General features: G+C 48.8%; 2 protein-coding genes, 1 long non-coding RNA gene and 4 other non-coding genes across 9 annotated transcripts; 5 read left to right on the forward strand and 2 right to left on the reverse strand.

Moving 5' to 3' along the window:
- Window positions 1–2,752: 2,752 nt before the first annotated feature.
- On the forward strand, window positions 2,753–2,824 carry TRNAW-CCA (transfer RNA tryptophan (anticodon CCA)). The gene has a single exon. It is a non-coding gene; the product is annotated as a tRNA-Trp (tRNA).
- Window positions 2,825–3,251: 427 nt separating this feature from the next.
- TRNAS-GCU (transfer RNA serine (anticodon GCU)) lies at window positions 3,252–3,333 on the forward strand. The gene has a single exon. It is a non-coding gene; the product is annotated as a tRNA-Ser (tRNA).
- A 238-nt stretch (window positions 3,334–3,571) lies between these two features.
- Window positions 3,572–3,645, forward strand: TRNAT-AGU (transfer RNA threonine (anticodon AGU)). The gene has a single exon. It is a non-coding gene; the product is annotated as a tRNA-Thr (tRNA).
- A 411-nt stretch (window positions 3,646–4,056) lies between these two features.
- Window positions 4,057–4,130, forward strand: TRNAI-AAU (transfer RNA isoleucine (anticodon AAU)). The gene has a single exon. It is a non-coding gene; the product is annotated as a tRNA-Ile (tRNA).
- Window positions 4,131–4,804: 674 nt separating this feature from the next.
- Window positions 4,805–7,747, reverse strand: BORCS6 (BLOC-1 related complex subunit 6). The gene has a single exon (XM_008539913.2). It carries the CDS (start codon window positions 6,586–6,588, stop codon window positions 5,524–5,526), a length of 1,065 nt encoding a protein of 354 aa, XP_008538135.1. The 5' UTR covers window positions 6,589–7,747; the 3' UTR covers window positions 4,805–5,523.
- A 4,360-nt stretch (window positions 7,748–12,107) lies between these two features.
- On the forward strand, window positions 12,108–16,918 carry LOC103564274 (uncharacterized). Its single transcript, XR_548032.2, has 3 exons — window positions 12,108–12,276; window positions 13,189–13,248; window positions 14,749–16,918. It is a non-coding gene; the product is annotated as an uncharacterized lncRNA (long non-coding RNA).
- AURKB (aurora kinase B) lies at window positions 16,604–22,013 on the reverse strand. 3 transcript variants are annotated; one of them, XM_008539912.2, is made up of 9 exons: window positions 21,909–22,013; window positions 21,514–21,586; window positions 19,996–20,098; window positions 19,834–19,888; window positions 19,417–19,608; window positions 18,997–19,135; window positions 18,736–18,884; window positions 17,985–18,159; window positions 16,604–17,814 (listed from the first exon to the last, which is right to left on the reverse strand). In XM_008539912.2, exons 2-9 carry the CDS (start codon window positions 21,559–21,561, stop codon window positions 17,641–17,643), a joined length of 1,035 nt encoding a protein of 344 aa, XP_008538134.1. In that variant the 5' UTR covers window positions 21,562–21,586; window positions 21,909–22,013; the 3' UTR covers window positions 16,604–17,640. The 3 variants fall into 3 exon arrangements, with proteins under 3 accessions (XP_008538134.1, XP_070419432.1, XP_070419430.1); XM_070563331.1 differs by lacking the exon at window positions 19,417–19,608 and having other exon boundaries at window positions 21,909–21,992; XM_070563329.1 differs by lacking the exon at window positions 21,514–21,586 and having other exon boundaries at window positions 21,909–21,980.
- Between the last annotated feature and the right edge of the window lie 4,283 nt (window positions 22,014–26,296).

The raw sequence follows: 26,296 nt of genomic DNA on the forward strand, positions 1-26,296 counted from the left end.
ATTCTGGACTCCAGAAGCTGGAAGTTTGGGGCATTCTGCTTATAATAGGCTTCCTGCCTAAGAGGCCTACTAGAGAGTCAGAACTGGATGGTCACATTTCACACTGTGAGTTCATAAACAGTGAGCAGGCATTTAGGTCTGTTCTCTCATTTTCCCTGACCTTGGTTCGCAGCAGCCAGCAGCTCTGCAGAGGTCTCACAAAAGTGAGCTTTGGAGCCACCCTGTGGCCACAGGAGGTACTGCTGGTGACCAGGTGTCCCCTAGTGGGCCACTGGCTTCAGGGCTGGAACCCATATGTCCTAACTTAGAAAAAAATTTTTGATCATGGAAAAATTGAAACATACATAAAAATCAAGAAAATAGTATAATGAACCCCTTTGAAGCCTACCATTCCACTTCAACAATTACCAACACAAGGCCAACCTTGTTTCCGATATACTCTCCCTCTCAGCCCCATTAGGTTATTTTGAAGCAAATCTCAGACATCACCAAAGAGTTCAAATTGCCCAATCTCATACATATTATTTTTTTTCACTGTTTATCCCTCCCCATTCCTTGTTTTCTTGCAATTTATCTGTTGAAGACGGTGGCACATTTGTGGGCTGTATACTGGTCGTATCATTTAACATGTTGCCCTGTGCCCAGTATTTCCTGTAAACTGGTTGTTAGATATAGTGGTTGATCAGCCTCGCATTCAATTTTCTGGTAAAAATACATCATGGGTGGTACCTGGCACTTCTTACTCCATCAAATCAGGAGGTACATAATGCCTGCTTGTCTCTATTTTTCTGGTGTTAAGTCTGAGCAGTAGATTCAGGTGTAGTCAGACTGAGGCAACCATTATATAAGTTCCCCACCAATTTTTCACCTCCTGCTTTAATTGATCATCACTACCCAGCTCCATTATTTCATGAGAGGTTGCACAATAGGATGTCCTAATTCTATAATTCCTTCTGCATTTATCACTTGGGATTCTTCTATAAATAAGGATGTGTCCTCATCAACCTGTTTACCATGAGATACAGGTCATACAGGAAAGGCTGGATAAATGTGTGATTTTTGCCCCCCATTATCCACCTGCTTTCAGAATGAGTTGATTCCCTTGCTTCCTCCAAAAGTGACTAATTAGTTGTTTTTAGTGTCACTGTGAACTTGTAGACTTCAACATCTTTTGTGTGTTTCAGTCCATCGCAGTTATTCTTTTTTGATGCTCAAACAGTCTCAGTTTGGGCTGGTGGGAACCTCTTCAAGTTGACCCCTGAGTTGTTTCTTTTCTTTTCTATGTGAAATTTACACAACGTAAATTAACTTTTGTAAAGTGGTATTTAGACACAGACAAGGAAACTGAGGCACAGAGTATATTACCTGCCTGAGATCACACAACTTGTAACTGATGACACCAGGTTTCAAATCCAGCCTGACTTGAGAATCTGAGCTCTTCACCACCACAGTCTCTTATATCTCACTGGTCCTCGTTATGATCTGTGATCACTTATTGACAGTAGATGTGTCCAGTAGGCACTGGGGTGTGAACCCAGAGGTGGGAGAGGGATTCAGGAGCTCTGAGCACACAGGTGATGGCTGACTCCAGGGAAGGTGCGTAGGGTGAACAGAGAAGGCAGAACTGTGAGGGAAAGGGACAGAAAAATAGACTGGGGGGATTTGGGTGGAGAGCTGGGGGAAGGGCAGCAGATGAGTGTCATGACAACCAAGAGAGAAAGAAGGCTCTTAAAGAATATGTTGCCCTGAGTCAATTAAGGCCAGGCCTGAGAAACATCTGTGGGCTTTGACATATCTGTGGTTCTTGATAACTTTCCGGAGAGCCACTGTGCAGAATGTGCTGACATTTGGCTTGGAAGGGAAGGAGTGAGCTACACCATGACTTCTTTTGCCCTATTGGCCTGTTGAATGCCTCTCATCCTGCAAGAAGCAAACGGGGGTCTCTGCCAGCTTCTGGTATCCCTCTTTAGAAGTCCCCAGCTCTATCTCAGATGGAGAGCTTTAAAAAATACTGTTTATGGTGATCAAAATCAGAACAGTAGTTGTCTCTGCAAAGGGAGGGGCGGGGATCGATTGGGAAGGGAAAGGAAAGAACTTTCCGGAGTGAAGGAAATGTCCTATATCTTGAAAGGGTTGTGGGTTGCATTTGTCAAAACTCATCAAAATATATACTTATCCGTGCATTTCATTGTATGTAATTTATTCCTCAAAATTGTAAAAAAGTGAGAAATTAGGGACGCCAGGACTCTACCCTGGGCTTCTAAATCAGAATCTCCGACACTGGGGCTCGTGCATGGTTATCTGGAAGGTTCCGCAGACGACTGCAACGTGCCGCCAGCACGGAGACGCACCACTGGAGCAGCTAATCTCTCACCCCTTCAGGTGTCCTGGGCTCTGGCACGACTCCCTCACATTCGGCCTGCTGTCCGTCGTTCCATCAGTTTCGGCGCAAGTCTGTCCCCGCAGGGAGCCCTGGGTCCCCCAGGTAACCAGCTCAGGGCCGGTGGTGGTGGGCAGGACGCCGGGGAGCGGGAGGGGGAAGGACGGCTGAACCCGGAGCCCACAAAGCCGCTGCCCTGAAGGGTGCGGCGGGCCCTGCTTGTCCCATGAGGCCGGCGAGAGAGCGCACGCACCACGCCGCAGGATTTTAGGAGTTCAGGAAGGCCCTCGGCTCTCTGTCCCGAGAGCCGGGACCCTTACCGCCTGGCCGACAAGTGGTCATGAGGGAACCTGTCCACCCCGTTGGCCGGCCGACCTCGTGGCGCAACGGTAGCGCGTCTGACTCCAGATCAGAAGGTTGCGTGTTCAAATCACGTCGGGGTCAGTTCCAGCCCTATTGCTTCTGTCATTTTTATTTATTCCCCTCATTTTCAACTATGTTCGAGCCCCAGCTCCCGGGTCCGAGAAGAAGACCTCGTAGAAGCAGGAAGGGGAGGGCTCCTGGCGCGAAGTCCCGAGCCGCCCCGTCGCGGGGGCCCAACGCTCTCGCGGTGTTTTTTGCGGGTTCCGTAGGTCCGGGCCGATCGCCGAGCTCCTGAGGACTGGCGCACGCTCGAGATCGCTCGGTCCAGAGGGAGGAGGGTCGGGCGCTGGGGCAAGCGAGAGCGTCTCTCGCTCGGTCAATACCCGGCGATTCGTTTTTGCCACGCCGGGCAGGATCCCGCAGACCGCACTCCCTCACGACATGGGTAGGTCCACTGAGAAGTAAGAGCTCAGACCCCAGAGAGAAGATGCTAAGCCGCGCTCCCGTAGACGAGGTGGCCGAGTGGTTAAGGCGATGGACTGCTAATCCATTGTGCTCTGCACGCGTGGGTTCGAATCCCATCCTCGTCGGCCTGCGGTTGACGCGGTCTAGGATTAGTTTTTGTGATCCCAAACCAAGGATTTTTCTTGTTGCTTTCCGTCTGCCTAGATTCAATTTCCGTGTCACCGCTTCTCTGTCTCTCGCCCCCGGCCACGGTTTTCGTTTTCCAGTCCGGGCAAAGGTTGGATATTTGGGGCACCTAAGCATTCACTCACCTGCAGTGGAGCTGACCTGCCCAGGGAAACAGGTGCAAGAATGTTCGTGGTGGGCGCCGTGGCTTAGTTGGTTAAAGCGCCTGTCTAGTAAACAGGAGATCCTGGGTTCGAATCCCAGCGGTGCCTTCGTGAGTCTGTTATAGCTTTTGCAGACCCTTCGAGGGGCGGGGGTAAAGTCGCTGAGTCCCTGGGCGTTCGGCTTATAGAATTTCCCACAGGTTCATCCATCCTCTCCGGGAATTCTCTGGGAATTCACCGGGAGCTATCAGGTGGCGTTTTCCACTTCTGGTTGTGTGCGTGGGCGCAGCGTGCGCGCTGTCAGTCTTCTGCTCTACATCCGCCAAGCACCAGGGTCGCACCTTCTGTGCTTGTCAGTATTGCAGCTGGGCTATTCTCGAGATGCTCAGCGATCCATTTTTTGTATTCTGTTTTCATGCCTCCCAAAGCAATTCTACCCATTTTTAAGTTTTCCTCAGGACAGCGCTGAGCAGTAATGTGAATTCTACATAGGCTCATATTTGGAGGCCCGCGCCAGGAGGCCGGTTAGCTCAGTTGGTTAGAGCGTGGTGCTAATAACGCCAAGGTCGCGGGTTCGATCCCCGTACGGGCCAGCCGCTTGTTTTCGCACTTCATACTGGGAATTTTTTGTTAACTCGAGAAGGCTTCCAGGACAACATTCCCAGTCCTCGAGTGTTTCACACCCAAAAGAGAAACGCGTTGAAACTCATTCCAAAGTGGTAGTGTCTTGAGTGGGAGGAGGAAGCCTTAACGAATCTGGAGCTCTTTTTGTGATCTCTCATTCTAAATCTTCCGACTATAACATGGGCTGCTGGAACTTACTATGTGACCTGTAAACAGAAGGCTGCCAGGGGTTGGAACAAAGAGTGTCTCAAACCATACATATGGCACTGATCAGCAGAGTGTGAGAAATGGGGCCAGGGAGCTAACAAGTGTTTCCGGTCTTCCTCCAGAGCCAAGATGTCCAATTTGCCCAGCCCCTAACTGTCTACTTCCCGATCTGAGAAGATGACCCGTTACCTTTCTCATCTGGAGCACCTTGCTTCCATTTCTGCTTTTACGAGATTTCTGAGCCCATATCTGTGTCTTGCATTTCCTCTCAGATCTGCTGCCTAAGAGCAGGAACCATATTCCTCCCCATGTAGCCTGGGACCTCCACCCCACTCCCAGCACCAGCCCCAAGGGAGCTCCACGAAAAAGACCGACCCTCATTGCCATTCCTTTGGCTCACCAATCCCTGTAATCCCATACAGATGCAGCCTCAGCCTTAGCAGCAGCAGCACTTTAATTCCACAAACATTCGGAAAGCCAAAACTGATTAGAACACGCCACAAAAGTGGGCTTCAAAACCAGCAACAATTCTGCCTGAACCCTGAGAGCAGTCCCTCCCAACTCACCCCCTCTACCATGCAATGCATTCCTTCTAGCTCCACTGCGGTTCTGGCTGGGGAAGTGGGAAGGTAGGGGGCCAGCAGGCAGAAGCAGGAGGTTATCCATCTGCAGGTGTGCATCCTTGTCTGCATGGTGTGTCGCCGAAGACCACTCAAGCTCCCACAGTCCCTGGCACCTGAGATATAGCCACTGGAGTTAGGGTGGCCACAGTGGGGGCTGGGGCCTCCTTTGTTTTACTTTCTTGATCACATGTGGCAGTCATGTCTCCCACCCTGAGACCTAAAGCCCTGGGTTCCCAGGGATGGTACTCGAGCTAGGGAAGAGAGTTGGGGAGAACAAGGTAGCTACAGATGGCCAACTGAATAGAAGCAGAGCATCATCCCCTCCCACCAGGAGAGCCTTTAGAACTTCCCCATATACAACCACATAAGGCCCAGCAAACGGTTTCAGCCTTGCTAAATGCATCTGGAAGAGCCTCCAATATATAGGCCTAGGCTCAGCAGGCAGTTCCCACCAGGGCTCCTTGAAGAGTCCTTAGGATCCTGCTGGGCCCTGGCATAGCCTGGCCTGGCCTGGCCTCTCCTGCTCTCCTGGTCACTTGCACAGGGCCTCAAACACCTCCAGCGTGCGTCGAATATCCCGGACTTGGCGCGCCAGCCCCTGAACCGGCTGCAGAGCCCGTTCCAGCTCCTCGCAGCGTGCCAGCAGGGTGTACATGCCCTTGATGCTCATGTCCACGGCTTCGCCTAGGGAGTCCACTGCGTCGCGGTAGGTCTGGATGCAGCCCACGCTCAGCGCTGTCAGCTCCTGCACGGCGCCACCCAGCCCGCGAAGCAGACGGTCCACTCTGCCGCCCAGCTCCCGACTCAGACGCTCCAGGTCCCGCAGCACGTCGGGGTCGATGGGGGGGATGGCCGGAGTGGGTGCGGGCATTGAACAGGGCCGCGCAGGGGCAGGAGGCGGGGGTTGAGGAGCACCGCTCAGACGGATCTTGAGTTGCAGGTTGTTGGCGACAAAGTGAGTGAGGTCGCCGTGGCGGCTCACCGTGCCTTCGAGCTCCAGGGGGCTGGAGATAGTGGCGCGACGCCCGCCGCCCGCACCAGACTCGGCACCCGCTGCGGACCCAACGCCGCCGCACGCCCCGCTCAGCCCGTCCAGGCTGCGGCTGTCCTGAAGGCGGCTGGAGAACGAGCGGCCAACCCTGCCGGCTGCCGCCACCTCCTCGTCGTCTTCCTCCTCCTGCTCAGCATCCATCCCGCCGCCTCCCGGGCTCCCTCGACGGCACGCCCTCTCGGATGCAGGCTTGTCCTCCGGCGGCTCAGGGTCCTTGCGCCGGGAGGACCCATGCGGGTCGTGCTCGGGACCCGGCACCCCCCGGCAGCTCCCCGCCCCAGACGGCGTGCCTCCGCGGCCAGGCTCGTCCTCCCGAGCCTCCCGCTCCGGCGGGTGGACGACGCTGCAGCTCGAAGTCTTCGGGGACGCCCTGGGGTGGCGGCTCGTGCCCCCAACGTTCTCGGCCTCTTCCTCCTCGGATAACCGGAGGCCTGAGGGCGGCTCAGAGGGCGTTCGGCTCGGCCCGCCACCTAAGATTGCGGCTTGCTGTTCCCCCGGAGCCAGAAGGTCCGCCTGGGGCCCAGGCCGCCCCCGGGGCGACTCCATACTGCAGTTGGAGGCAGGAACCGAGGAATTGGTCGGTCCCGGCTCCAGAGGCGTCGGCGGCTCCTTTAAGGGGCGTTGGTAGAGACGCGCCGATTGGCAGCGGCTGACAATGGTAAGGACGGGGAGAACACTCTGATTGGTCGCAGCGACCAGGAAGTCCCGGAAGAAGAGCTGTTATTGAACAGCCGGCCACACGTGAGAGCCAGCGGGGTGGAGAGAAGACGGTGACAGCTGCCCTCGTCGCCCCGCCCTTTCAAAAAGTTGAGGGGGTAGAGCTTAAAGATGAAGGTCCTGAAATACCGGCGTCCTCTGGGGCGGGGCTCAGACTGTTTCCGCCCACAATTGTTGCTCAGCAGACACACCCAGTGGGGACCAGACTTGCGGTTCCTAAGAGAGGTTCTTGGGATGGAAATAGTATATCCTGCTTGGACCATTGCGATTCAACCGCATCTAGTGGTCAGGAAGGACGAAACCAGGATTCTCAGCATGAATGGTTGGTTCCAGCGTCCTGACTAACAGACCTAGCGCATGAGCTGCCCAGAGGGACTCACAGTGGACAGCGAAGCCGGCTTAAGGGCCTTCCAATGCTTTTGCCATCTGTTCTCTGTCTCCTGCCCGCTCAGGTTTGAGAGTTTCTTCCCTTGGAGGATGATGTGTGATTTTGCCACTAGGTAAAATATCCAATAAATGAATGGCCCTTCATGAAGATCAGAGCCCTAGTACTGTTCTGATCTCGTCTCTTCCTTCTATTCCCCTCACTGGTCTTGAGGGAGCCGCACTGGCCTCCTCATTGTTCCTCTGACAAGACAGACATGCTCCCGCCTCAGGGACTTACACTTGCTCTTGCCCTTTTTTTTTTTGAAGCTGAGTCTACCAAGAAAAATGTTCAGGTTGGGCTTTCTCCTTCCTTTCTCTCCTTCAGGTCCTTATTCAAATATTACCTTTTCAGTGAAGCCCCCCTTACAACCTGTTTAAAATTGCAGCCGCTTTCCCCAGCAATTCCAGATCTTCCCTCCCTGCCTTTTCTCCATAGCATATATTTTGCTCCTTGCTCATGTAACCTCCATAAGGGTAAGGCTTTTTATCTGTTTTGTTCTCATCTGTATCCCCAGTGCTTAGAACAGTGCCTAACATACAGAAGGTGCTCAATAAATATTTATGAAGTAAATAACCCCAAGCTGTTAATTTCCTCTTTTCGGCTTGAACTCATTCAAGATGTGTTTCTGTCACGTGTACCCAGAGTCCTGACTAATACACCATGAGGCCAATGGTCTACTCAGCTTTTCCATCTCTCTCTAGGACTGACACCCCCGTTGTCTTCCTTTTACCCCTCAGTAGGCAGTTGCTCTATATTCAGCAAGTGACAGAAAACACAAGTTAAACCAACAACAAAAAAAACCTAGGGGAATTTATTGTCATGCAATAATGGTCTCAAGACAGAGTGCACATCAGAAAAGCCTGTGTTCAGTGCCCTAATGCTGTCTTGAAAGACCTGATTGCTGTCTGTGGGGGCAGCTTTATCTCAAGGAGGCTTCCTCATGGGGGCAATACGGCTATGTCATGTATCATTCTTTGGGGGTTATATTGGTCGGCTCAGGCTGCTATTACAAAATACCATAAACTGGGCTTTTTTTTTCTGAGGAACATTCGCCCTGAGCTAACATCTGCCACCAATCTTCCTCTTTTTTGCTGAGGAAGACTGGCCCGGAGCTAACATCCGTGCCCATCTTCCTCTACTTTATATGTGGGATGCCTGCCGCAGCATGGTGTGCCAAGCGGTGCCATGTCCACACCCGGGATCTGAACTGGCAAACCCCAGGCTGCCAAAACAGAGCGTGTGAACTTAACCACTATGCCACCAGGTTGGCCCCAAATTGGGTGCCTTAAACAACAGACATTTATTTCTCTCATTTCTGGAGGATGGGAAGTCCAAGGTGCCAGCTGGCTCAGTTCCTGGTGAGGCCCCTCTTCCCAGCTTGCAGATAGCCATCTTCTTGATGTGTCTTCACATGGTGGAGAGAGAGAGCTAGCTCTCTGGCCTCTTCTTGTGAGGACACTAATCCCATCATGAGGACCCCGCCCTCGTAACTTCATCTAAACCTAATTATCGCAAAAGGCCTCAGTTCCAAATACCATCACACTGGCGGGTAGGGCTTCAACATAGGAATTTTGCAAGAGACAAAAACATTCAGTCCCGGGATCATTCGTCATCCTTTTTGGCCTCTCAGGGTCTGAATCCCAACGTTTGAGACCTGTCCCGCCTCATCAGGCAGAACCCATCTTCCACTACAAAAGCTGGAATGCCAAGCAGTCCGTTTCCCAGCTTCCCCGGCACGTGGCTCAGGCTCCACCATGATGTACGGGACCACTTCTGCAGTGGAGTTTTTCCTGGCGGTGTGGACTCCAAGCCTGGTCCTCCTAGAGATTCCTGGCACTCCTGGAGATGCTGTGACTTACCCAGGATACTTATTATAAGGTCCTTTTTCTGCGTAAGGGAGCCCAAATTGTTTTCTGTTGCACACAGTTAGGAACCCTGGCTGATATATTCCCACACCTTCCAGAAGGGGAGAAAGGAATAGCTTCCATTTTACCTCGCAGAAAAACAAAGATGCATCTTTCCCAAAAGCTCCCGTCAATTTCTGTTTACATCTCATTGGCCTAACCTGATTCACATGCCCAATTTAATCACTTTGGCCAGGGTAATACATGTCTGACCGACTTCGGACAGAGCATCCGGAAGCAATCACCCTGGCAAGGTGTTAAGAATTAACTGATTAGGTTAAAACGTTATGCTCCTCCTGGAACATAATGGGGCAGGGAGGAGGGCCTGTGGGGGAGGGACCACAGTGTCCACGACATTAGGGGTCAGCAAAGTATGGGCTACAGGCCGAATCCAGCTCTCCACCCGTTTTTATATGGCCTGTGACCTAAGAATGGTTTTTACATTTTTAAATGGTTGAAAAATAATCTAAAGGGGCCGGCCCCATGGCCAAGTGGTTAAGTTCCGACACTCCTCTTGGGTAGCCCAGGATTTTGCTGGTTTGGATCCTGGGCGTGGACATGGCACTGCTCATGAAGCCATGCTGAGGCAGCGTCCCCACATGCCACAACTAGAAGGACCCACAACTAAAAATATACAACTCTGTACTGGGGGCGCTTTGGGGAGAAAAAGGAAAAATAAAATCTTAAAAAGAAAAATAATCTAAAGAATATGAAAATTCATGTAATTACATGAACTTTAAATTTCAATGTCCATAAAGTTTTATTGGAATACAGCTACATTCAGTCATTTGTATACTGTCTGTGGTTGCTTTTCGGCTATAGCAGCAGAGTTAAGTAGTTTCAACAGAGGCCATATGGCCGGCAAAGCCTTAATTATTTACTTCCTGGACTTTTACAGATAAAGTTTACCACCTCTTGCACTGCAGGTCTCCCCCACTTTAAGCTGTTGGGAAGTGGGAGCACCCCCCCACCACACACACACACAGGAAGGGCTCAATTCTCCTGCTTGCCTGTCATTGTCAGCAACTGTCAGCCACTTCTGATGGTCACATGTGACTCTTTCAGACATATGCACACTCCGTTCATGTGGCTTTGGAATCCTTTTGTCAATATTTTATAAAAACATTTTTTGGAAAAAGATGCCTGTATTACACAGGGCAGGGAGCTAGAGAGGGATGTTTTACTGCAATTAGGGACAAGTGTCCTGTTAAAAGCCCGTGTTTTCTCTGCTGCCCCATGAATACACATTTTTTTGTTGCACACTATGCAATTCCTGTAAATTGGAATTTCATATATGAAGAAAATGATGGCATCTTGAATCAATTTATATAAATGGAATAAGAGACCGGCTATTTGGACTAAAACAAAAACATTATTTCATTCCTTACACCAAAAAAAATTCCATTTTGGTCACAATTTTAAATGAAAAAGCAGAAAAGTACTGAAAGAAAACAGAGGTGCATGTTTTTTTATGAGCATGGTGTGATGAAGGTTGTTTAAAGTAAGGCCAAAAGTCGGACATCATAAAGGAAAAAGATGATAGACTTGACAATGTAGAACTTGAAAACTTCAACGTAGAAAAACTGCCCTGTGCTAAAAGACAAATTGCAGAAAGGAAAAAAACACTGGCAAAGTATATGACAAACTGTTAATATCCCTTGACCTTACAAGTAAATTAGCAAAAGACACATATATTAGAAAAATGGCCAAGGACTTCAGGGTTGGTTAATTCAGCAGCTCAGCAAAATCATCAAGTACCCAGGCTCTTTCCATCTTTATGCTCTGTCGCCCTCAGTCTGCAGAGTTGTCTTCACCCCATCTCTCCTCATGGGCACAAAATGGCTGCCACACATCCAGTTATCTCAGGAAGATTTGAACTAGTTTCACTGTGGTATTAGAGGTCACTAGGTCACTCAGTCAAATCACCCAGTTTTGTTTCAAGCCACACCATTAGGAGACAGTCTGTAAAACTAGTACAACTGTTCCAGTTGTTAGACTCATTCGTTCACATAATCAATGAGGTACCCAAAATAGAAGACTTTTATTAAAAAAGAATCATGCCACCAACAAGACCAGAGAGGGTTTGTAACACTGCAAAGCTCAGTAGATACAGGGGCACTGGGAGAATGTGGCTTTCTCCAAAAGGCTGCCTCACCATCTCTCCTTTTAACCTATTCTAAATTTCGAAAGCTCTTTGCTTGAAGTGCAGCCCATGTGTGGGAGTTTTTCTTCTTAGGAATTCCATTTTCCATTCCTTTGGAAAACCTACAGTCGAACCCTTTAGGTCTGTCCTGTCTGTCTTGCTTTTTGTAGGCATTCTAATAAGTGGCAATATCTCATTATGGCTTTAATTTAATGATGTTGAACATCTTTTCCTGTGTTTATTTGCTATCTATGTATGTTCTTTGGGGAATGTAGTCCCACTTTTATGTCATTTTCTGCTTTACATATCTTGTAAACTACTTGAAATCCTTTCTAGATTAAGACTATATATATATATATTGCAAGGGACGGTTCGCCCGAAGCTAACATCTGTTGCCAATTTTCTCCTCTTTTTCTTCCTGGTTCCCCCCTAAAGCCCCAGTGCATGGTTGTATATCCTAGTTGTAAGTCCTTCTAGTTCTTCTCTGTGAGCCACAGCATGGCTAGTGACACACAAGTACGGTGTAGTTCCGCGCTCGGGAACTGAACCCCGGCTGCCAAAGTGGAGTGAGCTTTAACCGCTTGGCTAGCAGGGCTGGCTCAGGACTATATTTTTAAATGCTTCTTAGATCCAGGTACATTACTACACTAGAGAAGAGACCATGTTGTAGGAAAGGAAAGATTATTTCCATCTTAACAGCTCAAAAAAATTAAACAACTTAGTCAAGGTCACATGGCTAATAAGCCGTGGAAAAGGAACTAGAACTAAGGCAAGCTGACAGGAAGTGAAAGCTCGCTCCTCCACAGAGCCCCCTACCCGCTAGTGCCATGATGTGGGGTGGGACAGATCACTCCACCCACTCTGGTCGGTGCCCACACCCCTGCGCGGAAATGCAGCCTGTCTTCCACTTCACGGAAATGCAGACTGTCTTTCCAGAGAGAAGTGTCTGCTACCATTTCGGGAGGACGTGAACAGATACCCAGGGAAGAAGAGAAGTGGCTTTTCATTTCTCCTATTTCTGTCATCATCCATTCAGTGGGAAGGTAAGGTGATCATCAAGTGCTCAAAGTAAGCAAATGTCGCAGTCAGTTGGACTCATCACTTTGATATCTTTACTCAGAAGAATGTCAACTAGGACAGTTTTCTCTGCACGCCCCAGAGCACAGGCCCTCATGTTCTTTGTGGGGTTTGTTGAGCAGGATGTTTGTTGAGTGGGATGTGGGGTGGGAAGTAGAATTATATCACATTTTTACATTATATTAGGGGGGTGGCTCTTCCTCTGGATGCTTGGAATTTTCTTTTTTTAAAAATGGGCACCAGAGCTGTTGCCAATCTTCTTTTTTCTTCTTCTTCTTCTTCTCCCCAAAGCCCCCCAGTACCTAGCTGTATATTCTAGTTATAGGTCATTCCAGTTGTGCTATGTGGGACACTGTCTCGGCATGGTCCAAGGAGCGGTGCTAGGTCCGCACCAGGCATCTGAATCAGTGAACCCCGGCCCCTGAAGCAAAGAGCATGAACTCAACCGCTATGCTACCAGGCTGGCCTGTGGATACTCAGAATTTTCATGAGTGAGATGATGCCTCTTAAAAAAGTCTCTGAGGGGTCAGGCACAAGTCAATGAGAAAGGTCATGGCACAGATCACTATTCTTCCCATTACTCAAAATAGGCTGGGGAGTGGCATTCTAGCTAGAAGAGCAGGTGCAAAGGCCCTGAGGTGGAAACAAATTTGGCATGTTCAAAGGACAGCAAGGAGGCCAGTGCTTTAGTGATGGAAGAGGATGAGAAGTTAGAGATGAGCTTGGAGAAGTAGAAAGGAACAGGATCTCCTTGGGTGGGGATTTTTCACTCAGAGTCTCCTGGGGAGTTTTAAAACATACGAATGCCCCGGTCTCAACCCAGACCAGTCAAGTCTGAATTTCTTAGAGTGAGGTCTGAGTTCTATTTTCTTTTAAAGCCCTCCAGTTGATTCTGATGGGTAGCCAGAGTTGAAAACCGATGGAGGACCCCTACCGTGGTAAGGCATTTGGATTTTATTCTAAGTAACTGCAGTGAAAAAGCGAAGGAGGGTTTTGACCCTGGGAATGAGGAGCTCTAACTTCCGCTGTGTGGGGAATGGGCTGTAGGGCCCAGAATGGATGCAGGGAGGACAGTGAGGATGCTTCTAGCCATCATCCAAGCCAGAAGGGATGGGGCCTTGAACTAGCTTGAGAGCAACGGAGTCTGCGTGGAAGGAAGCTGGGGCTGGGACTCAGTGGATTTGACTGACGGCAGGAAGGCAGGGCTGGTGGAGAAGAAAAGAGAGAAACCAGGGGTGATTCCTAGATTTTTGGCTTCGGCAACTGGGTGAATGATGGCACCATGAACTGAGATGGGGGAAATATGGGGGTTTTTTGTGGCGGCGGGGTGGTGAATTGAGAGTACTGTTTTAGCGTGTTAACTTTGAGAAGACTATTCGATACAGTAAGTGGAGATGCCAAGGATATATGAGTCTTAGACTTGATGGGGAGGTTGAGGTGAGAGATATTGATGTAGGAGTCATGTTTAAAGCCATGGGATGGAGTGTGATTAGAGTGTAGATGGGGAAGAAAAGAGCACCCAGCAGAGTCCCTCCAGGTCCCCCATCAGGGCTCAGAGGAGGGCCCAGCTCGAGGGGCTTAGCTAGGCCAGGAGGAAAAGAAGCTAGTGCGGTTCTGGAGGTGGAAGGAGGGGAGGGGGATATTTCTAGACGAGAAAGGTCACCCCTGTTGAATGTGGCTTCGAGGTGGGGTCAGAGAAGGGCCCATTGGATTTGGCTGGAGCAGTTTCAGCTGCTGAAGGGCGGGGTTGGGGGAGGGACACAGGCCAGGATGCCTCTTAAAAAAGTCTCTAAGGGGTCAAGCACTGGTCACTGACAAATGTCATGGCACAGAGATGAGGAAGTCAGTGCAGATGGTGAGTGTAGACAATGTGCTCAAAAAAAATTTTGCTATGAGAGCAAATTGGGAGTCACAAGAGGTGGGGTCAAGCTACTGGTTGTTCGTATAGTGATGAGAATTATCCAGCAAAAAAGGAACATATTAATGTTCAAAAAGAGAATTGAAAAGGGACAATTGCTGGAGTGAAGTTGTTGAATGGAAAGAGGAGGGGGGCCAGAGCACACCTGGAGGGGCTGCCTCCTAGGGACCAGGGCACTTCTTCCATTGGAGGGTGGGAGTGGGGAGGCAGCTGACCCGTGAAGAGAGTAGCTTGGGAGAGTGGGTGGTCGGATTATAAAAGAGCCCTGTCTGATTCTGCTATTTCTCCAACAACTGCAAAGGGAGGTCATGAGGGTGGAGGCATGTGGGGAGATTTGGTGGCTTGGGGAGTGGCAAAGCCAACACGTGGGGCGACTTAATGAGGGTGTTAGTCGGCATTAAGGCTGCAGGAAAATGGGTGCCCTCCTTCACCGCTGGTGGGAGCGGGAGAGCAATTGGGCATCCTATCAAAGGTTTCCTGGGCGTACCCTATGACCCAGCATTGCCATGTCCCTCTCTAGATCCTCCCCAGAGAAGCCCTCACACAGGAGCACAAGGAGGCACGCCAAAGACATGGCCCCAGTACAAGGCACCGGAAATAGTCTACATGTCCATCAACAGAATGGCTTTGAAAGAACCTAGGAATATCCATAGTAAGGATTATAGTGCAGCAGTTTTAAAAAACAAAGTGTATCTCTCCAAACTGTCATCGAGAGGCTTCTCAGGCATCGTGCAAAAAGGAAGTGAGAGAACAACACATACAGTGCAATATAGCTTACGTTAAAGAAATGTCCACATGCTAAAGACAATGCTGTTTTCTAGAAGTATACAGACATGAACGTAAATACAAAGAAAGAGGACTAGAAAGATATGTTACCAAACTGATATTCGTATCTGATATTAGTATAATTGGAAAAGTGGAATTTCACCTTATTCATATTATTTATAAGTGCATTAACTCATTTAATTTGTGTAAATTAAAACATTTTTTTAAGAGACAACACAGCGCTCAAACTCAAGCCCTGGGGAAGCGGAGCCTGGGGCATTAGAATTAGGAGTCAGAAGCATCTGCATAAGAGGCTTGGCGGTGAGAGTGGGGAAATGCGGGCAGAGTGCTTCTAGGGCACAGCCCCTGCATTCGGAATTTTTAAAGCACCTTCGAAATACTCCTGGGTCAGAGAAGAAATCATAATGGTAATTAGAGAACACTGAGACCTGAATAATAATAAAATATACTCCATCTGAGGCCCGTGTGACGCAATGAAGTGACACTTTGATGGATGTTGACAGCTGTTAAGTGCTCAGACTTGGGGAGAATTTGGGGGTGGATTAGTGATCTGTAGGTTGGAGACTGAGCAAATGGCACGACTATTGACTTCAGAGATAATTAAAAGTTGTAAAGAAAAGAAAATAATGGAATGCTACGTGAGTCAGCGTATGACCATTTCATGGCCACAATATAAACACTGGGCACTGATCCTCCAGATTCGCACGGTCCATGAGCAGAGAATTTTTGCTCTTTCATTCACTGCTGTCCTCCAGCCTCTAGAGCAGTGCCTGGAATGTCAAAGGCTCTTAATAACTATTGTCGAATAAACCTAACCAGAATTATGACATAACTACATCAGAAGGATGCTAGGACATAAAAATGTACATGTGTATGGTGGCAGTGGGGTGAAAGAGGGACATCCTTAAATTTTATAGCAATAGGAAATAGAAATAGGAAAATAATAGGTAATGCCTAAAATGGAAGATTTATGAAGTAGCAACAGAAGCATGTGATTTAGAAATAGATGGTAAATACTAAAAGCAAAACAAAACAGCAAAAAGATTTGGAACTGGATATCTCTGGCAAGAGAGAAATGAACAGTTAGCTTTTAAAAAAAAGCCATATAACATTGTTCAGTTGTTTTAATCTCTGGGTACGTATTGTGGACTGCATGCTAGCCCCAAAAGATATGTCTATGTCCTAACCTCTGGAATTTATGAATGTGAGGTTTTTTGGAAAAAGGTCTTTACGAATGTAATTAAGGATCTTGAGATAAGATCATCCTGGATTATCTGGGTGGGCCCTAAATCAAATGACTAGTGTTCTTATAAGACAGAGAGAGACAGAGAGAGAAGAGAAGGCCATGTGAAGATGGAAGCAGAAATTGGAGTTATGCAGACAAGCCAAGAAATGCCTGGAGCCACCGGAAGCTGGAAGAGACAAGAAAGGATTTTGTCCTAGAGCCTTTAAAGGGAGTGTGGCACTGCAGACACCTTGATTCTGAACTTCTAGAACTGTCATAATAAGTTTCTGTTGTTTGAACCACCAAATTTGTAGTAATTTGTTATAGCTGCTCTAGGAATCAAATACAGCGTGAATAACTGAGATAAAATAAAAATAAGAAAATTTATTGATGTACTTCACCACATTGATCAGAAGAGCAAATGACAGATACAGAAAAGCATCTGATGAAGGTCAGCACCTATTCATGGTATGAAAAAACCGGCCCTTTGCCAACTGGGAAGAGAACAGGCTTTCTTTAACCTGATAAAGGACTTTTTTTAAAGACTATACATAGTAACAGTAAAAACTGTAGTTCCTGTTCCAATTCTGTGATATATAAAATAAATGTGTGTGCTGTGGAAAGGCATCATTATACCACTCTAGCATGGTATTAAAGACTATGGACTTTGAGTTTAAAATTGGGCTCCCTCATTTATTAGCGGTGTGACTCATGGCAGATTATGTAACCCCGCTGTGTCTCAGTTTCCTTATCTGTAAAATGGGGTAAACCTATAGCAAGCATCCTACTTAACACTGAAACCTTAGGTCAGGAACAAGACACCGTCAGTGCTGCTCCTATTTACTCTTGTATTAGATCCTGACCAGAGCTGTCAAACAAGCGAAAAAAAGACAACTTTTAGGGTACAGCAATGTTCAGTTGCTCCTGGGTTGACAGGACTGAACCAGGAGAAAGACTAGAGGTCAGACAATTGAGCGGGAAGAAAGAGAAGGTGGGCTAGACGCCTGGTGTTCAGGCAGAGCAGAGTGGAGCACGGTCCCAGCTCCCCCAGACCCTGGAAGTCAGAGCAGGGGAAAGACAAGACACAGGGGAGCAGGCGGCTGGGAGCTGACGGGGTGGGCATCCAAGCTGAAGGTGAGCACTCCCGGGGCAGTGACGCAACGTTCATCCCGGCACCCAGCATGGGCAACTCCCTAGCCTCCTCCCCATGGGAGACAGCCGCCGCCGCAGCAAAGTCTCCACCTGTAAACGTCTACACTCATCAGTATAAAAGGCTTCAGCTTTTATTAAATAAAAAGGAGGTAGAAGACAGATAAGGGAACAGGCCAGAGACCCCTCCTTCCAACTACACATATACAGACACACAAACACAGACACAACCGAATAAATGACAGGGACAATTCAGGGGACAGACTGAAGGGCAGAGGGAGGCAGCACCCTCCGAGAATGGGCCCGGACCCAAGGGTGGGCTGAGACCTGGGCCAGGGGCAGCCGTTCTGAGGGGTTATGCCTGAGCAGCTTGGAGATGAGGTCCTGGGCTCCCGCGGGCACAGAAGGGGGGAACTTCAGGTCTACCTGCAGAAGTAGAGAAAGGCGAAGGAAGGGTTCCTTCAGATTCGGCCTGGTTGTTTTCTCCTTGACTGCCCATTCAATTTGGAGAGTTACAGAGGGCCCTGCAATTCCCAGCCCCTGGCCTCTGCAGCCAGCACCAAGTCCCAGCCAGGGAGCCAGGCCGGCCCTCCCACCTTGACGATGCGCCGATATGTCTCGTTGTGTGAAGCACTCTCAAAGGGCGGGTTTCCCACCAGCAGCTCATAGCAGAGTACTCCAATGCACCACAGATCCACCTTCTCATTGTGCGTGCGGCCCTCAATCATCTCAGGGGGCAGGTAGTCCAGGGTGCCACACATCGTCTTCCTCCTGGGTGGGGTGGGGTGAGTGGGCAGGGGTCCCAGAGACAGACAGCCTCTCCTTTCCCTGCTGCCTGACAGGGAGCCAAGGGACCCCAGGATGCCCCAGGGGAGTGTTCCAGCCAGGCTCTGACAGGGCCTTTGGGGTAGGGATGGGGTGAAGATATAAACGAAAGCCCCAGAGGAGGGCTTACACACTGCCTCAGTGTTTCCGCACTGAGGGATGGCTCTTCAAACAATCAGACATGAGGGCAATGTTTGCCTTAGAAGGAAAGGAAAAACTGGGGACATCTCGAATGTCCACCAAGCGTGTCCTGCTTAAATAAATCAGGTCACATCTCTACTATGCGACACTATGAAGCCACTAAAGATGATGTGGGAGTATTCTCAGTGATATGGCAAGGGGCTCCCAAATATAGAGTAAGAAATCTGGGCAACAAAATTGCGTTTCCTATTTTTGTAAAGATATTACTGTCTGTATTTACATGAGGACAAACCGAAATGTATCTGGGTAACAACATCTGGAGCAGTTTTATTTTGAGTGTCCCAGCCTCACACCCAGGGCTGCCCTCCTGTCCCACCATACCTCAGGGAGGGCGCGTGCACCGACCAGCCAAAGTCGGCAATCTTCAGCTCTCCCTGGAGCCCCAAGAGCAGATTCTCTGGCTTTATGTCTCTGTGAATCACCTTCTTCCCGTGGCAGTACATCAGGGCATCTGCCAGCTCCTCCATGATCTGGGAGAGCCAATGACAGGCAGTCAGACGAGGACGCATCGCCGGCTGCGAGCAGCGTACCCCTAGCCTCAGGGCCCCCCAACCGGCACTCCAGGTGCCCACCCGCCCCGACCGTGGCTGTTCGCTGCTCATCAAAAGTGCGGCTCTTCTGCAGCTCCTTGTAGAGCTCCCCCCGGGGGGCATACTCCAGAATCAAGTAGATCCTTCGCCGGTCATAGAAATAGTTGTAGAGACGCAAGATGTTGGGATGCCTGGGAGAAGAGAGACAGGAGGACTCGGGCTGCATCCTGGCATAAGGAAATGGGAAAGATGACAGGTCCCAAATGGGGTAAACTGGGGACCGACTTGGACCAGGCTGGCAACACCACGGCTGACAGTGGCCAGTGGGAACTGGAGGCAGCTTTCTGGATTGAGAGCTCAATGTGACTAAGTGGCCACAACTATAGAGAAAAGCCTAGATGTGGTGGGGCTGAAAGAATTGCTGGGGGGGAGGGAGCAGAGGGGCTGGGGCTCAGAGGGCGTTGACCCGTACTGCAGATGGGCCTGGATTTCGATCTCCCTGCGCAGCTGGTGCTCCACGCCCTCCTTCTCTATCTGAGACTTGAAGAGGACCTTGAGGGCCACGATGAAATGGCTCTTCTTCTCCCGAGCCAAGTACACGTTTCCAAACTTGCCTTTGCCCAGAGGACGCCCAATCTCAAAGTCATCAATTGTGAAGGACCGCCTGATTAGAGAGTCGGGGGGGAAGGCAGCTGAGCACTGGTTTGTCAGTCATCTGAGGTTGCTTTCCCCCTGCACGTCAGCCCCATTTCTTTTCGGGGCAGTTGAGGATGGATCAGGCTCTCTTACCCCCGCCCCCACTCCTCCGGCCCTTAGCTTCTACCTCCCTCATCTCCTAAGTGTTCACTGTCTCCCTCCTCTCTTGCCACCCCAAGGCTTGGGCACTTACATTAACAAGTTGGGTGTCCCACTGCTGTTCTCCATCACCTTCTGGCCAAGGGCAACTAAGGAAAGAACAGGTAAGTTGAGGCCCTCCTTTGACATTTTCATCCATGCACCCTCCTCGTAGACTCTAGTCCTCTCAGGTTGTCCTTTCCCCCATCCCAGTTACCTGTGGGCTGAGCATTGGAGCGGCTCATGAGGACAAGTGCAGATGGGGTGGCAGGCTCCTTCCGGAGGACTCTCTGGGGCAGGGTGTTCAGGCCAGATTGAGCCTGAGAAGGAGCAGGAGTGAGTTCTGAGGGTGCCTTTGTCTCAGTGACCGGGTTGGAATGTGCTGCAAGCAGCATTTCAGTACTTGCTATAGAGTCACCCACCCACCCATCCCCAATTCAAAGAGGAACACTGAGACCACAGTTTTGCTACTCAGCTCCAAGACTCTGCTCAGAGCCCCATATCAAAATGGGTTCTAAATAAACAACCCAAGTGGAGCAAAGGACTTAACCCAACACCTAACATTTCACCTCTTTGGCCCTGGCCCACATCACATTCTCAGGCATGAAACTGTCCAACCTCTCAAGTCCTGTCTGTAACACCACTCATTCACCCAGCTCCCGACCCCAGGGGGCAGTAGAGGGCTGCAGTAATGAACACCCACAATTCAATGAATTTTAGCACAGAGGCATTCTCATAGCCCCTTAAAAGCTCAGCCTATTAAGGCTAACATAAGGTCCTTGAGGCCTTGAATGTTGCAGCAAATACCAGTATCTACCCCTTTGCAACACCAGGCTTTAGGGACAGACACTGAGGGCTATTGTGATGGCCCTGGACCACTTCTCACCATCAACTTCTGAGTAATATACATAACTGTCTTTTGAGAGTGACCAGTGTAGAAGTGACAATGGTTTTTCATTCAGCCTCCATTCTGGATAGCCCCACTCAGTGCTCCACAAGGGAGGGAGCTGGGGGACAGGGGAACAGATGGACCCTCCAGGATGGCCAAGCCCCGCCAACGGGGAGCAAAGCCTGTGCAGGGCCCCTTCCTTCTTCTTTAGCCAGGAGTGGAAGAAAGCCTCAGTGCCCCTTCCAACCTGTTCCCAAACTGTGATATTAGTACAGAATTTACAAATAAGCAAGTTGAACAAAACAGAGTCCAGAAACAGACCCACATATATGTGAGAATTTAATATACATAAAAGGTGACATTTCAAATCAGAGGGTAGACTCTTCAGTGAAAGGTGTTGAGACAACTGGAAAATAAACCCATTTAGATCCTTACCTCATACCAGTCATTAAAATAAATTCCAAATTATTTAGACTGGTCCTGGAACTTTTAAACTTATAAACTTTATCTCAATCCTTCATGAGTCTATTTCTATTTACTGCTTAGCATATATTTTTCAGGGCAAAGGTTGGGAATCATGGCCTGAAGGCCAGACCCTGCCTGCTCAGTCCCAGATATCATTTGTATGTGACAAGTAGGCTCAGCCCTGCAGAGCTCCTCACAGCACCCGACAGGATGTGGCTGCAAATGACCAGAGTGGGTTCTGCCAGCAAACTCTTGGGGCCCATATAGTGGAGCATAAACGGGACGAAAATGCTTAGAGGATCCGCCTCTGCAGGACCTCGAATCTCCAAGCAGGAAGTCGCCAAGCGTGTGGGGGTGGAGGGTAAGTGGGAATGCCCTTACCGTCTGCCGACCGTAGGGCCAGGGGTAGGCGTTCTCCTTCTGGGTCATCCTTAGAGGGAAAGGGGGAGGAAAGCTGGGCAGAGAAAGGAAACAGAGCCATGAGAAGCAGAAAAATGAGGGAGCGAGAGCGGGAGGGGTCGGATCGATCTAGCCGGAAGCGCTTGCCTGGGGCTGGTGAAAGGGAGCAAATCTACACGCTGGCCACATCAGGGCGCACCCGGGTGCTTGCCTCGCTGCCCCCGCCTTGCCACCGGCCCCACCCCTTTCCAGGACCCTCTCTCCACCCTTGAGCGCCCGGCAGCTGGCGGAGTGCGCGCGGGCTCGCCCAACGGACCCCCGACCTGCCCGATCACTTGTCCTCTCGGAGCAAGGCCCGCGAAAGGAGGGCAGCTCACCTGGAGCCGGTGGCGCAGCCACCCTGCTGGCCGCTGGAAAACGAATGGCCCTGCCCAGCCGCGCCCCAGCCGAGTTCCTTTCAAATCTCCCGCCCTGGTCCCATTGGCTGAGCGGGCCGCACATGCCCAATCCTCATTGGCTGGATGTCCAATGACCTAGCCCTCGAAGGGCCCAATCGAAGAGGCGGAATGCCAGCCGGGGCACGCTTGGGTTCCGGATTAGGAGAGTTCACCTTATCCCGTGATTCTCATATCTTTTTTTTTTATTAAAAATTTAAAATTTTAACATACCTGGAATTTATCCTTATGTATATGGACTAGGATCTAACTTGTTTTCTTTCAGATGGACAGCCAGTTATGCCAGCACCATTTGTTAAACAAACTACCATTCCCAGCGGAATTTAAATGCTACCCTTGACATAATAAATCATCGTAGATAGTTGGATCTATTTCCAGACTCTCTATTCTGTTACACTGTTTGTTTGCATGTGTGCTTATTCTTGTGTCATTACTATTTTGTTCTATAAAGTCTTTCACTCACATCTCTAGTAGGAATTTTCCACCAGCGGACCAAGGCCACATTGTTTGGACTGACTGTCACATTTCTCCTTCCTGCCATGCTCCCTTCTTCTCTGCTCTTTCTGACCCCAAATTTTACTATTGGGTTAAATGAATCCATTTTGGGACCTTCTATGAAATAACTAGTGGATATTTGCAAGTATTGCGCGTCCAGTACCCTTCCTATTCCTTTGAATAATAACATCCTAACTTTGCTTTGGGGAACCACCTGTCTCCCCATTCTGTGTTGTTGGTTTCTGTTGCTGCTGGCCCCAAATCCCTATCTTGATGGAGACCTATTGTACTGGACATTGTGGTTATGTAGTCAGCGTCCCTTCTCCAAGTGATTCCCACTTCCTGAAAGCCCCTAGAGTTTTGCGGGTCTGAGAGGGAGCTGACCCCATCCCAGGCCCAGGAGTGGATCTTGTTTGATTTACAGCAGTCAGGACCTTTTATTCCAGAATGATGGTCACTGGTTTGGGGATACACATGTAACTCAAGTGCGCCAGTTAGTGGGAATTTTAGGATTCATGTCCAGAATGCTGGGCAGAAACTCCTTTTCTCCTGCTGGAAGTGGACAACGAAGCACGCAGCCCTCAGTGCTGCTGGCGGTCCTGAAGGGAGCAGCTGAGAATGAAGCTGACCCTGCAGAGGGCAGAAGAGAGGCCTGGGAAGAACCGGAGACCTTGGTGACACTGTGGGCCTCTGGATGCCTATTTCAGCACTTTCCTTAAATGAGCCAAGAGTTTTCCTTGCCTAACGCATTAAGAGTTCTGTTATTTGCTGTCCAAAGCATACTATTAAACTAAAAAATAACACAGCCAGTTATTTTACCAGCAAAATGGGTTTATTTGGGAACAGCAAAGCATTGCAAGTTGGGACAAGCAAGCTATAGCAAAAACCATAGGCAAGTGCAACAATCAGAGAAGAGGAACACTATTTTATAGGGAAAAAGGAGGAAATTGGGAGGGGTTGTTTTAAATGAAAGTCCCTTAGAGAAAAGCAGCAGTTCTGAGTAGTTTCTCTCATTGGCTGAGTTGCTGGGGTAGTCAATTTCTGTTTCAGGTGAAATGTTCATTTCTTCCTGCTGGGGTTTGTGATTGATGATTCTTCCTGTGGAAGACTTCTTTCTGTTGGGGTCTGCAATTGACAATCTTTCCTGTACTTGTAATTGACCTTGAATGGTACTGCGGGAGCTCCCAAGACTATATTCTGGCCTCCAGACTATTTAATTTAATTTAATTTAATTTTTTTGCTGAGGAAGATCCACCCTGAGCTAACATCTGTTGCCAATCTTCTTCTTCTTTTTTTTTTTAAGATTTTATTTTTTTCCTTTTTCTCCCCAAAGCTCCCCAGTACATAGTTGTATATTCTTAGTTGTGGGTCCTTCCAGTTGTGGCATGTGGGATGCTGCCTCAGCATGGCCTGATGAGTGGTGCCATGTCCGTGCCCAGGATTGGAACTGGCAAAACCCTGGGCCGCCAAAGTGGAGCACATGAAATTAACCACTCAGCCACGAGGCTGGCCCCAATCTTCCTCTTTTTGCTTGAGGAAGATTTGCCTTGAGCTAACATCCATGCCAGTCTTCCTCTATGTTGTATGTGGGTCGCTGCCACAGCATGGCCATGGAGGAGTGTGTAGGTCGGCTCCCAGAGCCCACCCAGGCTGCCAAGGTGGAGCCCACCAAACTTAACCACTAGGCCACTGCGCCAGCCCCCAGACTCTAATTTAAATGAGGTTTCCCTTTATTAATTTTCACTATGCTAACTGACACACACCTACAGACCTAGAGTGTTCTTAGTTATTTAGGTTGAATGATGCAAAACTGCTGATAGTCAATTATTTTGACCTACAAAAGATACCAACTTCGTATGATTCAACCAAATATAAATCAAATAAGTCCTTATGGGTTTCTAGATCAGTTCATAATGCTTTCGGCTGCAAGTAACAGAAAAGTCAGTTAAGAATGGCATAAACAATAGGGACTTATTTTCTCTTCTGTAACAAGAAATCAGAAAGTAGGTAGTTCATTAGGGACCAATGTTAGAGATCTGGATTGGGCTCTCTGTGATTCTCTTGGCATTTGCCTTATGACTGCAAGATGGCTGCCAACTGTCTCTGTCTCTTTTATAAGGAAAAGTAGAAGCCTTTCTGCAAGCACCCAATAGATTTCTCATTGGCCAGAACCATATCACATGACTACTGCAAAGGAGGCTGGTAAAGTGAATATCTCTTCCAGCCGCTACAGTTAACCTGCAAGGGAGTGTGGTGGTAGAAATAGGTGTGTGCCACAATGGCTTTCCATTTCATTCTGCGGAGCCCATGTTAATTTAAAAAGTCAGAGATCTGTGCATGATGAGGGATCCTCAGAGATTTGATGATCATGGCCATCCTGCTGCCTTTTGTGAAAAATGATTTTGCTTCTGGAGGTACACTGTCTTCCCTTAGGGTCAGCTTAACCCCACTTCCCAAGGTCAGGCAGCCCATTTCAATTGTGGCACCTTTATCCACATTGTTGGCATAGAGGGACCAGCCAATGAAGAGCTTTATAAAAATTCTATCACTTGCAGTATACTTTATTCCTCAAGATCTAGTGAAAGGAGACTTTTCTGGAACCTTTAAGGGGATATAGTGCATGGGTGGGATATGCCTGATAGAGCCAATACAGTATCTCTGGCCTCTGGAGTCTTTAAATTCTCGCTTGCACGTTATGTTAGAAGATATTTGGCCTTCCAGGAATATTTGACGGGCCAGTGTAAAATCTGGATTTGTATTATTCATGAACAGCAAAGCAAAACAAAAACTATCTGTTCTGTCAGCTAGGCAACTATCAGCTCTCTGTTCAGGTCAGTGAACAAAACCTCTGTTGTTTACCCAGTGCTTCTCAAAGAATCTGTGGGGAAGCACCAGTCTGTGTGTGTGTGTGTGAGGAAGATTGGTCCTGAGCTAACATCTGTTGCCAATCTTCCTCTTTTTTCTTTCCTCCCCAAAGCCCCAGCACATAGTTGTATATCCTAGTTGCAAGTCATTCTAGATCTTCTATATGGGATGCCACCTCAGTATGGCTTGATGAGTGGTGTGTAGGTCCCCACATAGGATCCGAACCAGCGAACCCTGGGCCTCTGAAGTAGAGCCCACAAACTTAACCACTCCACCAGGGGGGCCAGCCCCAGGGCCAGTCTTGATTATTTTCAACCTATCACAGATCAATACTATTATTAAATAAATAAAAATGAATTCCATGAAAAACGAAAACTAAAAAATATAAAAATTACAATCCCGCATTTTTTGTTATAATCAACATATATAAAAGTATATTTGTCATATACTCTGACAAATGCTGTAAGAGCTTTTAAATGCTTACTCTCAAATTCTGTACTCATCCCAGACTTGTAAGAAACAGTTCATGAAATGGCACGAGTCTGTGGACCACACTTTGAATACCACCAATCTATATCAGTAGCCATAAATGCAGCCCCGCCCAAAATTATGCATTGCTCTCCTTGGTCAGGCACGCTCAAAACCCACTCTCTTGCAGATATGCCCCGAGTTTATAATGATGGGAATTAGCAATTTCCTCTGAATGTAATTCTTTTCTTTCTTCTTGCTTTGCGTTTTGCTTCCCACTTCATGGTAGATGTGGATTCTGGCTACTTGGCCAACTAACAACGAGAGGTGTCAGTGAGGGGCGACTGTCACTGTTCTCCTGCCGCGACTGGGAAAGGTCAGAATGGTTCTTGTTCCAAAGGTCAGGCAGGATGGCTAGGATACTATAATGTTTGTGAGGCACAGACGTCAGCCTCTTTAATCTCTGATAATGGGATATCCCA

This window comes from Equus przewalskii, chromosome 10, assembly GCF_037783145.1.
Source record: "Equus przewalskii isolate Varuska chromosome 10, EquPr2, whole genome shotgun sequence".
Lineage (NCBI taxonomy): Eukaryota > Metazoa > Chordata > Mammalia > Perissodactyla > Equidae > Equus > Equus przewalskii.